We start from the raw sequence: 13,921 nt of genomic DNA on the forward strand, positions 1-13,921 counted from the left end.
TACCCATAACTGAACCTCCATTTCATATCCCTACAAAATATTACAGCCAGATATTTGTAGGAGTAGGCCAGTTCCAGCAGTGACTCAATTGATATTAAGTCATAGTATACTATGTTGTTCACTTTGTGAAGTGCAAAGTTTTACATTCCTGAGCATTTAGAGCAAGTTACCAATCTCTGCACCAATTTGAAATGTTATCAAAATCTGACTGAATATTTATGCATCTTCCCTTTCAGATAGTACTTCATTATAGATGACTACATCATTTTCAAACAACTTCGTTTTACTATTAATATCATCTGCAAGGTTAGTAATATATGACATGAACAGCAAGGGTGCCAACACTTCCCTGGGGCAGAACCAAAGTTATTTCTACATCTCACAATGACTCGTCCATCCAAGATAACATGCTATGTCCTCCCTACCAAAAAGTCCTCAATCCAATAACAAATTTCACTTGATATCCCATATGATCATTCTTTTGGCAATAAGCATGGGTGCAGTACTGAGTCAAATGCTTTTCAGAAATCAAGAAACACTGCATCTACCTGGTTGCCTTGATCCAGAGCTTTTAGTATGCCATATGAGAAAAGCGCAAGTTGGGTTTCACATGAGCGATGTTTTCAAAAACCATGCTGGTTGGCATTGAGAAGGTCATTCCATTCAAGATACATCATTATACGAACTTCCAGCAGGCTGGAGTAACTTGGGTCAGCAACTTCTGTTAATCAGTAGAACGAAAAACCAGTCCAAGTTGCAAATTCTTACTTTTGTTCATTCAGTGACTAGTTTCGGGCTAAGATCCATTTTCAGATCATCCTACAGGGCTGAAAACAAAATTTACACTCATGTATAATACATCTTCGGAAATGCCATTTTTGATTATGTTACGTAAGTTTGAAAAGGTATGTTCTGCATCTCTGGCACATGTTTGAAAATTGGCTAATAACTGTCATTGAATGACTAAGAGTAAGAATTTGCAACTTGGACAGGTTTTTCATTCTAATGATACCTGATTATGTTTAAGCTCAGAATATAGTCTAATATTCTACAACAAATCAATTTCAAGGATATTGGACTGTACTTTTGTGAATCACTTCTACTACCCTTCTTGCTGATGGGTGTGACTTGTGCCTTTTTCTAAAAAAGTAGGCATCGTTTTTTGTTCGAGGGATCTACTATAGATTATAATTAGAAGACGGGCTAACTTAGCCACAAATTCAGTATAGAATTCAGATGAGCCATTGAAAACTGATGAAGACACTCTCTGCTCAATCTTATATAGTGCATGATAATATTGCTGCTCATGCATCAAAGTCAAGGTGACAGAAGGACCCCAGTGCCCTGCGGCAGTGCCCTTGCTGGTGGAACTGCAAAGATCAACTGTCTTCAGCATTGCCACTCACCGCAGGCAATACCATCAGCGCGTTATATAAGGTGGAGTGGAGAAAATCTTCGTCAGTCTTTGATGGCACACCTGAAGATGACTGGCAGGTGTCCAGTTGAAATATCATGGAATGAAATTTACAATGACTGGCTGCAATCCTGAAATAGCTTCAAACATTTAATTCACTGGAAAACTTTTAAATTTCAGATGCGTGTTTCTCAACAATCAAACATAATCAATAATTCTGAGCAGTTGACTTTACCTTCACTCAACAAAAGTTTTGTTTCCACATTAAACTGTCCAACTCTTGACCATAAGGGAAAAGCAACTCTAAACAGCACTTTACTTAATAGATTAGACTCATCCTGTACTTTCTACTAGGTCCATTACATATCTACTCTCTGGCAATAATTTGTGTAAGTTTCTCTCACTTAATGTGTAGTTTCAAATATCCAAAGATTACTTTTAGCTCAGGTAATCCTTTTGAGATTTATCTCAGAAGTGATTCTTTATCCTCTACTCACACTCCAATCACATACAAACCACAGTTGGGAAAGATTTCACTCTTTTGTCTTTTATAACAAAGCATCAATATACTGTGATTAAAATTACTTTGTGATTGACATTTCTGTGAGTCGAGTGGTAGGGGCCAGGAATCAGGTAACCACAGCTGTTTCCCTGGCTACATATGCTCGCCGTGTTGCCTGTTATGGGTATGCAAGCCGTACCAGGTGACAGAGGCTGCAGGGTTGGTTGGGTGTCAGGTTTGGCAGGCCGATAGGCTGGGAGGATGAGGGAAGCAACACCAATATGCAGTGGTTTTTGCATGTTCAGTTGCACTGCTATAAAAATATCTTTATGCAAATCAGACAACACTGTATCATCTACTGGTGTGTCAATTTTGAGCACAATAGCTAACGATAAGTTTGGTAATACTGTTTGGCTCAATGTAATGTGGGGAAATGCAGGCTGTTATGTGTGTACAGTGAGCAGCTGACTAAGTAACTGACACCATGCAGCAGCTCATTGAAAAGAGTAGCAAACTGATTCTTCTCCACACAGATACATCAGCTGGTTTAGTGGAAAACTGTGTGTTGTTGTTTAGGTCAAAGGAAATCACTGATTACCATGAACAAATGAAAGGAGACATATTTCAGCAGTGGTTTAAGGAATTGTTTTTCACAAAAATAAGCAAACTTTCAGTAACAGTTATGGACCATGCCTTGTATTATTATACTATCCTTGATAAGTCGCCTGCAGTTGCTTGTAGAAAACAACACATTGTTGACTGATGCCAATGGGAGAACATTCCCATGTCAAACGACTATAGAAAGAGTGAATTACTGGATCTTGTGGCTCAGAATAAACCACTTTTATCTCTATATGTTGTAGATGACCTGGCAGCCTTGGGGTCAGGCTGCCACCATTTCACAGCCACTTCAGTTCCATTGATCTCAAATGAGCTCAAGTTAAGGGTTCTGTGGAAAGGAACATCAAAAAATGTGTGCTATCAGAAGTGGAAAGATTAAAAAAGAATGTCACAAACTAGACTTTGTCATCAGATTGGACTAAAGTTGTAAGACAAACAAAGGAAGAATTAATGAAAGCATGGGAGAATTAATGTGTAGTGCAAAATAACACTGAACAATTTATTATTTCATTAATGATGACAGTATTTGTAGTGGCAACATAGACAATAGTGAAGATATAAGTGGCTGTTCATCTATTAGCCGTACAACATTTTACCTAAAATTCAGTTGTGTTCACCCTTTACAGTGTTCTTTGCTTAATTAGGTAATTTGCTATTTTGGAACATTTGTGTGACTGAATGCTCATCTTATTGCAATTATTCACCTATGACATGTGATTACAGTATCTTATGCATCTCTGTCTGTACAGCAGCAGCCACCACCACTGCCCTCCCTCCTACCTACAACGATTTTGTAGCATGAGCACATGACATGTTGCTTATGAGCTGGCAAATCCACTCCCCACCACCTCCACTTGTCAATAACAAAGTAATTTTTATCAAACTATAGCAACTAGCATGTTAATTGCAACACATTTCAACAGTTTTATTCTTTGCACGTAAGATACATCTTCAAGTCCTTCGTAAAGCATTTGCAGATATCTGATCATGTATAACTTTCATCGACAATAACTGGAACAATAAAATACATCAGTCTTTACGTTACTAGATATGAATATAAACAGAACTTTCTTTTTTACAATGTATGATACAATATATCACATTTTATTCTTACATTTACTGTTTGTTACTAAACAAAAGAAAAAAAAACAGTGATTCAGCAAGTAAAGTACAATTTTCACTGTCTTCTCTCTTCATAGGCCTTGGCAGGTGAATGTTGCCTACAGCACCAGGTACCTGTAGTACTTCCATGATGAGTGAAGACTGCCATCCACTGTGCGTTACTTGCCATGCCATACATGAAACAGAAAAACTGCAAAAACAATTTTTTTGTACTTTATTGTAACACCATATATGAAATAATCATTTATTGGCATTCACTACCTTAGCACATGCCCCGAAGAATCATTGTGGAAAATAAGTCTTACAGTTTCCATGCTGTTACATTACTATGACCACTAACCAACTGTGGCAAACTGCAAACTTTGTCACTGAGTTGCTGAATTTGATGCACACCACAACACAAATCACCAACAGCTGCTTCACAGTGCGAGCTATTTGGAATACTCCCTTCCAGCACTAATTTCTCTGAACCACGCAAGAGGGAACTGTCTCTCCAGCATATCCTGCTCTTGCAACCCCTATGGACTAAACCTCTGCTAACCTGTTTCTCACAGCCGCACCACACATATTCCCTTCTTTTTCTGTCCACACCATTCCACCACCCATGAAGGCATTTTCTCTCTCTTTCTCTCTCTCTCTCTCTCGCTCTCTCTCTCTCCCTCTCTCTCTCTCTCTCTCTCTCTCTCTCTCTCTCTCTCTCTCTCTCTCTCTCTCTCTCTATCTCTCTCTTCCCCCCCCTCTCCCCCTCCCTCCCCCCTGCCCCCTCTCTTTCCTCCCACCCCCTCCCTCCCTGCTTCTCCTTTATCTCCCCTTTTTGATCCTTCTCCATGTCTCCCTCCACATCGCCACCTTCCTGCCTTCCTCCCCTTCTGCATCTCTTATACCCTCTGAACTCCATTTGCCTTGTTGTGCAGCCACTGTTGAAAGATGTGCCTTACACCATCCCAATACCTCATCCTCATCTCCTGCATCCTTCCATACCCCTTCCCACCTCTGTCTGCCTAGCCACCTACTATTGATAATCAACAGTCAGTCTTGCCATGGGTGTGGGAGTACAAATTTGGGTGTCTGTGTAGCTCTGTGTGTGAATGTGTGTACTTCTATTTGAGAAAGGGCAGTAGCACAAAAGCTAGTCAAATACTGTTTCTATTGTGTGATTGTATGTGCCACTGATCAGTCAGCTCCAGGTGAGTGGTTGCCTTTGTTTTACTTTACATAGTAACTTTGAAGCATTTTTAATTTACAGATTGCGGAAGAATTGATTGCTGCTGGTGCAGATGTCACTGCAAAGGATGACACTGGTAGGATACCTCTGCACTGGGCAGCTGAGGCTGGTAGTGCGGAGGTACTGAAGTTACTGCTTCAGAAAGCAGACCAGCCGACACCAAGAGGCATCGATGTGCAGGACAATGATGGGTGCACACCACTGCTACTGGCTGTCAGAAGCGAGCCTGCTGTAAAGCTACTTTTGTCTGAAGGTGCCAGTGTCAGTATAAGGAACCACAACGGGAGAACAGCACTGCAAGCAGCCATTGATTGCCAGAATTATCAAGTAAATTTCTCTTTATTAAGTTTTTACTTTGTCAGAAGCCTAGTTTTACGATTTATATTGGTCGACATTTACTTCATATCCCTCCTTTGAAATTCATTTAGAAGGGGCAATGAGCAACAGTCAGTCAAACCTATGTACTTATATCTAGAATAATTAATTTTTAATTACAAACTTTGCAAATAACTATTTTGCGTATGTTTTCATAATTTGTTCTCCCACTGTGAACTACAACCAAAGGTTGAATTATTCATAAAATAAAGATTGTTCCAAAAATTAATTAAGTAATTTTCTTTACTTAAATTACTGTTATTGTTTGATGTACTTTTCTCAGTATCCAGAAGTATTCTTCTGCATGCATGAGGATATTCAGGTTTTAGATTAAAATAGGAATGTTGAAATAATTTGTTGCAGACAGTTTATATTACATACACAATATTTAATTTCAATCATTCTTGCACTGCATGATATTTGTATGTGTCTGAATTTTAAAGAAATGAAATGACATCACACACACACACACACACACACACACACACACACACAGTACAGAACAGTGCAGTACAATCACTTACTGACAACATACGTCTTCCACTATTAACTATTAACAAAGATGGTGCATACACCAAAGATAATATTTTACATAATAAATAACTTATTTATTGACAATATTTTCTTTGAAATTGATTTGAAATATTATAATTCAAATTTTTATTCTCAGTGACTTCAAAAGGAGATCATGTTAAGTAATTGGATAGATAAAAAAATCTACTCACCAGGTGGCATGAAACACTCCCAATTGTTTTGGATAGTATTAATCACCAAGTAGCAGCCTAATATATGAGTTAGCTTGACCATGCCCTAAGCTTGAGGAGCTGTTCGGCTAATATTCCTGTGGGAGATGTTTCGTATCAATGTTTCGGCTGCTGATTAAATAAATGAATTAACATAATTGATAAGATTCTGTTGCAAAAATAATTACTACAGTGTTCCACTGTAATTAAGTGCTATATTCCTGATTTTGCACTGAAAGTGAGGCAGTTACTCCCCTCGCCTTACAATTTAATGATAGCTATATTCATCACAGGTCACTCTTTTGTTCTTGGGGAAAGTGGAAGATCCAGAGTAGTGCAAAGGGAATATGGGATAATAATGGTTACAACAGAGTGACCCAGAAAAGTAAGATTAGAGTGAGAGGTTAGTGTAGTATAAGGAGGATGGAATGATGTGGAAGAGCAATGGAAGGTATGAAGAGCACAGGGACTAGCAGAAACTGAGGCAAAGTGTAAGTTCCACTGAGAGGTCAGACATGCAAAATTTGGAAAAAGTTGATATTTATATGTGGCATGGGGAATGGGTCCAAACATGCATTACATGAAGGAATTGTCTCTGCAAGTGTCTAACTCAGCCTTCCCCTGTGTAACTGAAATAATTTAATCCTGCACAGCAGATTAGTTTGAACTAAATTCTTGAAGTACTTTTTTATTTAATTAATTGAACCTATTGCCAAGACTCATTGCAGCCCTGTGCTGATCTGTATGACAATGAAGTGTGGATGTGCTGAATCAAATATGGCAATGAATATGTAATTCCTTTTAGTCTGTTTAATTCTTTTGCACAAGATTGATTTCTGTGGTCTGAATTGCCATGCAGCAGTTAAGTTCTCTGTTGTGAGCTGAAGCCATAATAATTAATAGTCATTAGTAAAAAGTAGGCTGAATTAAGTACTGATATATTTTATATTCAATGAAATTATAAAACCTTCAGAGTTGTGCAGAAGTTTATTTATATTTAAGTGGTGACCAGTTACGGATATTAGCCCATTATCAAGCCATGCACATAAGTGTTACCATGTGCAGTGGCCACATAGTTTCTGAGAATGGCTAAGTACAAGATACTATTTACATATGATAGTCCAGTGCTGTGTGCAGCAAAACAATCATTGTCTGCCTGTGTCCATTCATGCGAATGGACAGTTTGTTGCTGGTCATTCCCACATAGAAAGCTTCACAGTGTAGGCAGGTTAGTTGGTAAATCACGTGGGTGCTTTCACATGTGGCTCTGCCTTTGATCGTGTACACCTTCCGGGTTACAGGACTGGAGTAGGCGGTGGTGGGAGGGTGCATGGAACCCCAAAAGTGCCCCACTTGTGACAGGATACTTTCCGGGACTGGATCAGACTCTGAATGTGGCTCTCCAGCAGGGATACAACTTCCTCAAATTCTGCCCTGAAATGAGATCCATCCTTCATGAAATCCTCCCCACTCCACCAAGAGCGCCTTTCCGCCGTCCACCTAACCTTCGTAACCTCTTAGTTCATCCCTATGAAATCCCCAAACCACCTTCCCTACCCTCTGGCTCCTACCTTTGTAACCGCCCCCGGTGTAAAACCTGTCCCATGCACCCTCCCACCACCGCCTACTCCAGTCCTGTAACCCGGAAGGTGTACACGATCAAAGGCAGAGCCACATGTGAAAGCACCCACGTGATTTACCAACTAACCTGCCTACACTGTGAAGCTTTCTATGTGGGAATGACCAGCAACAAACTGTCCATTCGCATGAATGGACACAGGCAGACAGTGTTTGTTGGTAATGAGGATCACCCTGTGGCTAAACACACCTTGGTGCACGGCCAGCACATCTTGGCACAGTGTTACACCGTCCGGGTTATCTGGATACTTCCCACTAACACCAACCTATCCGAACTCCGGAGATGGGAACTTGCTCTTCAATATATCCTCTCTTCCCGTTATCCACCAGGCCTCAATCTCCGCTAATTTCAAGTTGCCGCCACTCATACCTCACCTGTCATTCAACAACATCTTTGCCTCTGCACTTCCACCTCGACTGACATCTCTACCCAAACTCTTTGCCTTTGAATATGTCTGCTTGTGTCTGTATATGTGTGGATGGATATGTGTGTGTGTGTGCGAGTGTATACCCGTCCTTTTTTCCCCCTAAGGTAAGTCTTTCCGCTCCCGGGATTGGAATGACTCCTTACCCTCTCCCTTAAATCCCACATCCTTTCGTATTTCCCCTTCCTTCCCTCTTTCCTGATGAAGCAATCATTGGTTGTGAAAGCTAGAATTTTGTGTGTATGTTTGTGTTTGTTTGTGTGTTTATCGACCTGCCAGCGCTTTTGTTTGGCAAGTCTCATCATATAATTATGTCTCAATGATATAAGTATCTTCTCTGATTCATTGGTCTGCTGGCATTTGTCTTTCAGGAGTTTGTTGAAATCAGAATCGGCAGCAATAATTTTAACTGGAACAGTGATTACATCCCAATTAGAATATGAAAGTGGGTAACTGATGCTGAGAGGCCAATCACAGGCTGAACTGTTGTGTATTAAATGACATCACAGTAGCAGCCATGACAGTCAGTTTCTTCTGACAATAAGGGTGGGGGATGTCAAGACCTTCTTACTAATGCAACAAGAACATTTTATTTAAGGATCCCATAAAGAAAAACTTCACCACCATACAAATGACATAAGCTCAAAGTCTAATGTTAACTTTGTTTTTTGCAGGTAATTAAACTGCTGTTGGATGCTGGGTCAGATTTATCAGGAACTGAGAAAGAGTCTCGGGTTAGAATAGCTCATTTGGCTGTAGAAGCAGAAGACTTTCAGGTTAGTTATAGAATATTATCACACAATCACATGCAATGTTACAGTTTTACTGCAATGCCACTTACATGCATCTAATTATTTTAATGTTGTTGTTTTGATGTCCTTCTTATGTCTTTATGTCCTTTCATGAGACATAGTTACTAACAGATTGGGCTAGTGCAAGTTTTGTGGTCAGTAAGTTCCCAGGTTTTCTTCCTGCAACAATATGACCCACAGAATGTGTCTAGCTTATATACTTCTAAAGTGGTTCACAAAAGGGTACAATCCTCTTGATCAAATGGTTACAGGTGGTGACACATGGTTTCCAAATGTGAATGTTGAGAAAAAGGAGCAGGCTATTGACTGGGTTCACATCAGCACACAAGAGCTTTTGAAATATCACCAGGCTACTACTTGTTCCTTTCCTTTTTAAAATGGCATTACTGTCATTAGAAAGGCATTTTGATAATGCAGTTTATGGGGTGGGATGCAGCAGGCAGTTCATCAGTGCACAGAAAAATACTTAAAAGGCTGTGAAGAGAAATTCAGAACAAATGAAATGGAATGTACAGCTCTACCATGCTTCAAGAACTGCCAAGTTTCAACTGAAATTTGTTTGACCATCCTGTGTATACCACTGATCTGACTCTCAGTCATTATCATAGTATCTTATCTCTCGTGCAGCATGACAAAGTAGTTATTTTCATGTAATTTCAGAAGTGATAAGGTGCTCCAGGACACCATTTACTATCAGAAGGCCACAAATACACCTGAGATATGATATTGAATTCAGAATTTTAGACCATTGAAAAGTAGATCTACAATTAGCCCTACAGAAAGATATAGCTAAGAAAGTACAGTGTGAGAAGTAATTAAGCATTCACAGTAGCAACAACAACTGCAACAACAACTGTTACTACAATAACTGCTACTACTACTACTACTACTACTACTGCAATACAGGAAGAACAACAAATTCCTAGAAAACTTAAAACTAGGGTTGAAGGCAGTAATATGACTCTGACTAAAGCACATAAAGGAGGGACTGAAGTACTGTTAAATTAAGCAGATTATTCAAACAAAGTGGAATAATTTTTCCAGTCAGTTCAGCTACTAAGGCTACAAACGGATCCAATCGCTGAATACAATGCACATTCTAAGCAGTTAGTAAACAAGTACTCCGGTTTACTCTGGTAACAGTATTCTTCAGATGAGCTGTATGGCTCTCCCAAAGTCCACAAACCAGACATGGCAATCCAGCAAGTGGTGTCTGCAGTACAGTTATCAGTGCACAATATTGCCAGGAGAATGAATGTCATCATTAAGAAAAAAACTGAACTTCAAAGGGAAATATAACAGTAACAGTTTAGATTTTGTGAACAAGCTAACACATGTTAAGATTACAGCAAATGCAAAATTATACTTTTTTATATACACAGCCTGTGTCACGAATTCCTGTGAAAGACTATGTAGATATTATGTCACAGGCATTGTATTTGCATAACAGTAATCCACAAGAACAGCTGAACATAGTTAATCAGCAAAATGTTGCTTACATCAAAATGATTTCTAGTTTCAAGGGAAATCCTAAAAATAAGCAGAGCGTTTAGCAGAAATATTGCATTACATTAATATTTGTTCCATAGATCATGAATACGACATTTTGTAATGACGTGGAATGTGTCACTTTAACATAAGTTTTCTTTACATGATATAATCCTTTTCTTGATTTATATTTTTATAGTTACTACTTCATATCTAAAAATTCATTGTGTAGAAGGAGTTGTCATTCAGAAATTCTTTTAATGTGCCTTTAAATGCTGGTTGTCTATCTGACAAAACTTTTAATGCTATTCGGTAAATGACCAAAGATTTTTGTGGCACCACAATTCACCCCTTTCTGTGCCAAAATCAGATTTAACCCACAAAAGTGAAGATCATCCTTTCCACCAGTGTTGTAGCTATGCACTTTTCGAGTGAGATGGATTATTTCATAAGTGAATATATGTATTGTGAAGGTACTGTGAATGTCCCAAGTTCCTTAAATAAATGTCTGCAAGTCAATCTTGGGTGGGCTCCAGCAATTATTCTGATTACACACTTTTGCACAATGAATATTTTTTCTCTTAATGATGAATTGTCCCAAAATATGTTGCCATATGAAAGCAGTGAATGAACATAAGCATAGTAGGCTAATTTGCTGACATATTTATCACCAAAAACCAATAACCATAATAGCATAAGTAGCTGAGCCTAACCATTTCAGCAGATCATTGATGTGTTTCTTGCAATTCAGTTTCTCATCAATACACACACCCAGAAATTTTGAATTTTCTGCCTTAGCAGCAGACTTCTGTTTATAGTCTATGTTTATCAATGGTGTTATGCCATTTACTGTACAGAATCATATAAACTGTGCTTTCTCAAAATTTAGTGAGAGTCCATTTGCAAAGAACCTCTTAATAATTTTCTGGAAGACATTATTTACAATTTCCTCAGCAGTTTCTTGTTTATAGGTTCTGATTACTATACTTGCATCCTCAGCAAAAAGAACTAGCTTTGCTTCTTCATGATTCTAGAGTGACAAGTCATTAATATATATTAAGACCCATAAAGGACCCAAGACTGAACCCTGTGGGACACCATTCTTGATACCTCCCCAATTAGAGAACTCTGCTGATCTTTGCTGACTATTTGTACTGTTAATTTCAACCTTCTGCATTCTTCCAGTTAAATATAAATTAAACCATTTGTGCACTGTCCCACTCATACCACAATACTTAAGCTTATCTAGAAGAATTTTGTAGTTCACACAATCAAAAGCCTTTGAGAGATCACAAAATATCCCAATGGGTGATGTTCGGTAATTCAAAGCATTTAATATTTGGTTAGTGAAAGCATGTATAGCATTTTCTGTTGAAAAACCTTTCTGAAAACCAAATTGACATTTTATTAGTACTTCATTTTTATAAAAATGTGAAGCCACTCTTGAATACTTTTTCAAGAATTTTGGATAAAGCTGTCAGAATTGAGAATGGGTGGTAGTTGTTAGCATCAGACCTATCCCCTTTTTTATGCAATGGTTTAACAGTAGCATATTTCAGTGTGGCTGGAAAAATGCCCTGTTTCAGTGAGATAATACATATGTGGCTGGGAATCCTACTCTTCTGTTGGGAACAGGCTTTTAGAATTCTGGTGGAAATGCCATCAACTCCATGTGAGCTTTTACTTTTGAGTGAAATTATTATTTTCCTAATTTCAGTAGGAGAAGTGGGTTGAATTTCAGTTTTATAATAGCTATTCAGTTTTATCAATGGCTATTGCCTCTTCCACATACTGTGTTGTATTTTCTAATGAACAGCTGGATTGTATTTTCTCAGCAACACTAAAAAATAATTATTATAAGTATTTTCTGCTTCAAACTTTTTGTTAACAGAATTTTCATTGAATTTGATACAAATATAGTCTTCCTGTGCTCTCAGTTGCCCTGCTTCCCTGTTAACAATGTTCCAGATTGTTTTAATTTTATTATCAGAGGTGCTAATCTCAGACATAATGCCCATACTTCTGGACTATTTGATAACTTTTCTTGATACAGTGCAGTAGGTTTTATAATGTGTGAGTGTTTCTGCATCATTACTCCTTCTAGCTATAAGACACATTTTCCTTTTCTGTTTACAAGATATTTTTATGGCTTTAGTAGGCCATGGCTTTTTAGATGGTTTCTTACAATTATATTTAACTCTTTCCTTAGGGAAACTTGTTTTCAGATATATTCTCAAAGGTACCATGAAATAGATTAAAATATAAATTAGCGTCAGGTTCCTTGTGCACCTCATCCCAGTGTAACTCTTGCAAGCTTTCCCTAGAATTTGCAATTGTTAAAGCATCAAGTGAACACACTGTTTTGGAGGACTGTTTTGCATTACTGCATGGAGCTACGTCATATGCTGTAACTACCTGCTGCATCATGATCAGAAAGACCATTCTTAGCAGAAAAAGTTTTTATCTGATTACATTTGTCTTTCAGTGTGCTACTTTCCTGTATTACTGGAATAGGAAAATCAATAAGTGATGTCAAATTGAACAAACCAAGGAATACTTGAAGGTCATGCTTTCTATCAGACTCTTTCAGAATATCTACATTTAAATACCCAGAAACAATAATTTCTTTCAATCTGTCTGACAGACGGCACAACCAAAAATCCAAATTTTTCAGAAATAGCTGAAAATTTCTCAATGGGAACACCTCTACACAGCTAAAATTATAAAAGTACTGATATTTAGTTTAAGCCCACAGGCACATTCTTTCAAATGTTGCTCTCCACAGATTTTTTTTAGTTTCTAAATTTTTCACACTATGATAAATTTCATGGTGTGGGTTCCTGTAGTCATGTCCTAGTTCATGAACCATGGGCAACGTATGAGTGGGCAAGTAAGTGGTCCCGACAGTCGGGATACCAGTTGCTTTGGAATAAGGCTGGGCATCTCGGACATATTCTGATTCGTGTTCACCTTTGTGTTCATACGGCAAAGACTACCAAATCCACCGGTTAGTCCCTCAGCCGTTAGGGGTAAAACCCAATGGGACTCGGGGCAAGTAAGGCTAGCAACCTGCTTCCCTGTTACTTTAAATATGATGCTGGCAACAATCAGAGCAAAATGCCTCGGACCTTTGGAGGTGACGGAGTCCCACTTCTAACTGACAAACCAGGGACTCCTAAGATACGACTTGGCAAACAAATGGTAATGAGATGGGAAGCTATTAATATCAATGGGGGCTACTCTGGGAAGAAGGTAGAGCTGGCAGAGGCTGCAAGTAAGATGGGGCTGGACGTTTTAGTTGTTAGTGACATTCGGGTAAGGGGTGAGAAAGAAGAGAAAGTGGGAGAATACAAGGTCTACCTGTCAGGAGTCAAAGCAGGAATAGCACAATGGGGTGTAGGGCTTTACATCAGGAAAGAAATGGAACCCAGCGTAGTTGCAATAAGGTATGTAAACGATCGACTGATGTGGATAGATTTGACAGTGTCTAGCAAGAAAATTAGGATTGTGTCAGTATATTCGCATTGTGAAGGGACAGATCAAGATCAGATGGATA

The 13,921-nt window shown here is 38.6% G+C and overlaps 1 protein-coding gene across 2 annotated transcripts in view; it reads left to right on the plus strand.

Moving 5' to 3' along the window:
• LOC124779165 (serine/threonine-protein phosphatase 6 regulatory ankyrin repeat subunit A-like) overlaps nucleotides 1-13,921 on the plus strand; it is a 303,064-nt gene that overhangs the window by 260,423 nt on the left and 28,720 nt on the right. For both annotated transcript variants that reach the window (XM_047253694.1, XM_047253693.1), the window contains exons 14-15: nucleotides 4,906-5,211; nucleotides 8,740-8,841. In XM_047253694.1, coding sequence (XP_047109650.1) covers nucleotides 4,906-5,211; nucleotides 8,740-8,841 — 408 coding nt within the window. The remainder of the gene's footprint in view (nucleotides 1-4,905; nucleotides 5,212-8,739; nucleotides 8,842-13,921) is intronic.

The sequence above is a fragment of the Schistocerca piceifrons genome, chromosome 1 (assembly GCF_021461385.2).
Source record: "Schistocerca piceifrons isolate TAMUIC-IGC-003096 chromosome 1, iqSchPice1.1, whole genome shotgun sequence".
In the NCBI taxonomy this organism is placed as follows: domain Eukaryota; kingdom Metazoa; phylum Arthropoda; class Insecta; order Orthoptera; family Acrididae; genus Schistocerca; species Schistocerca piceifrons.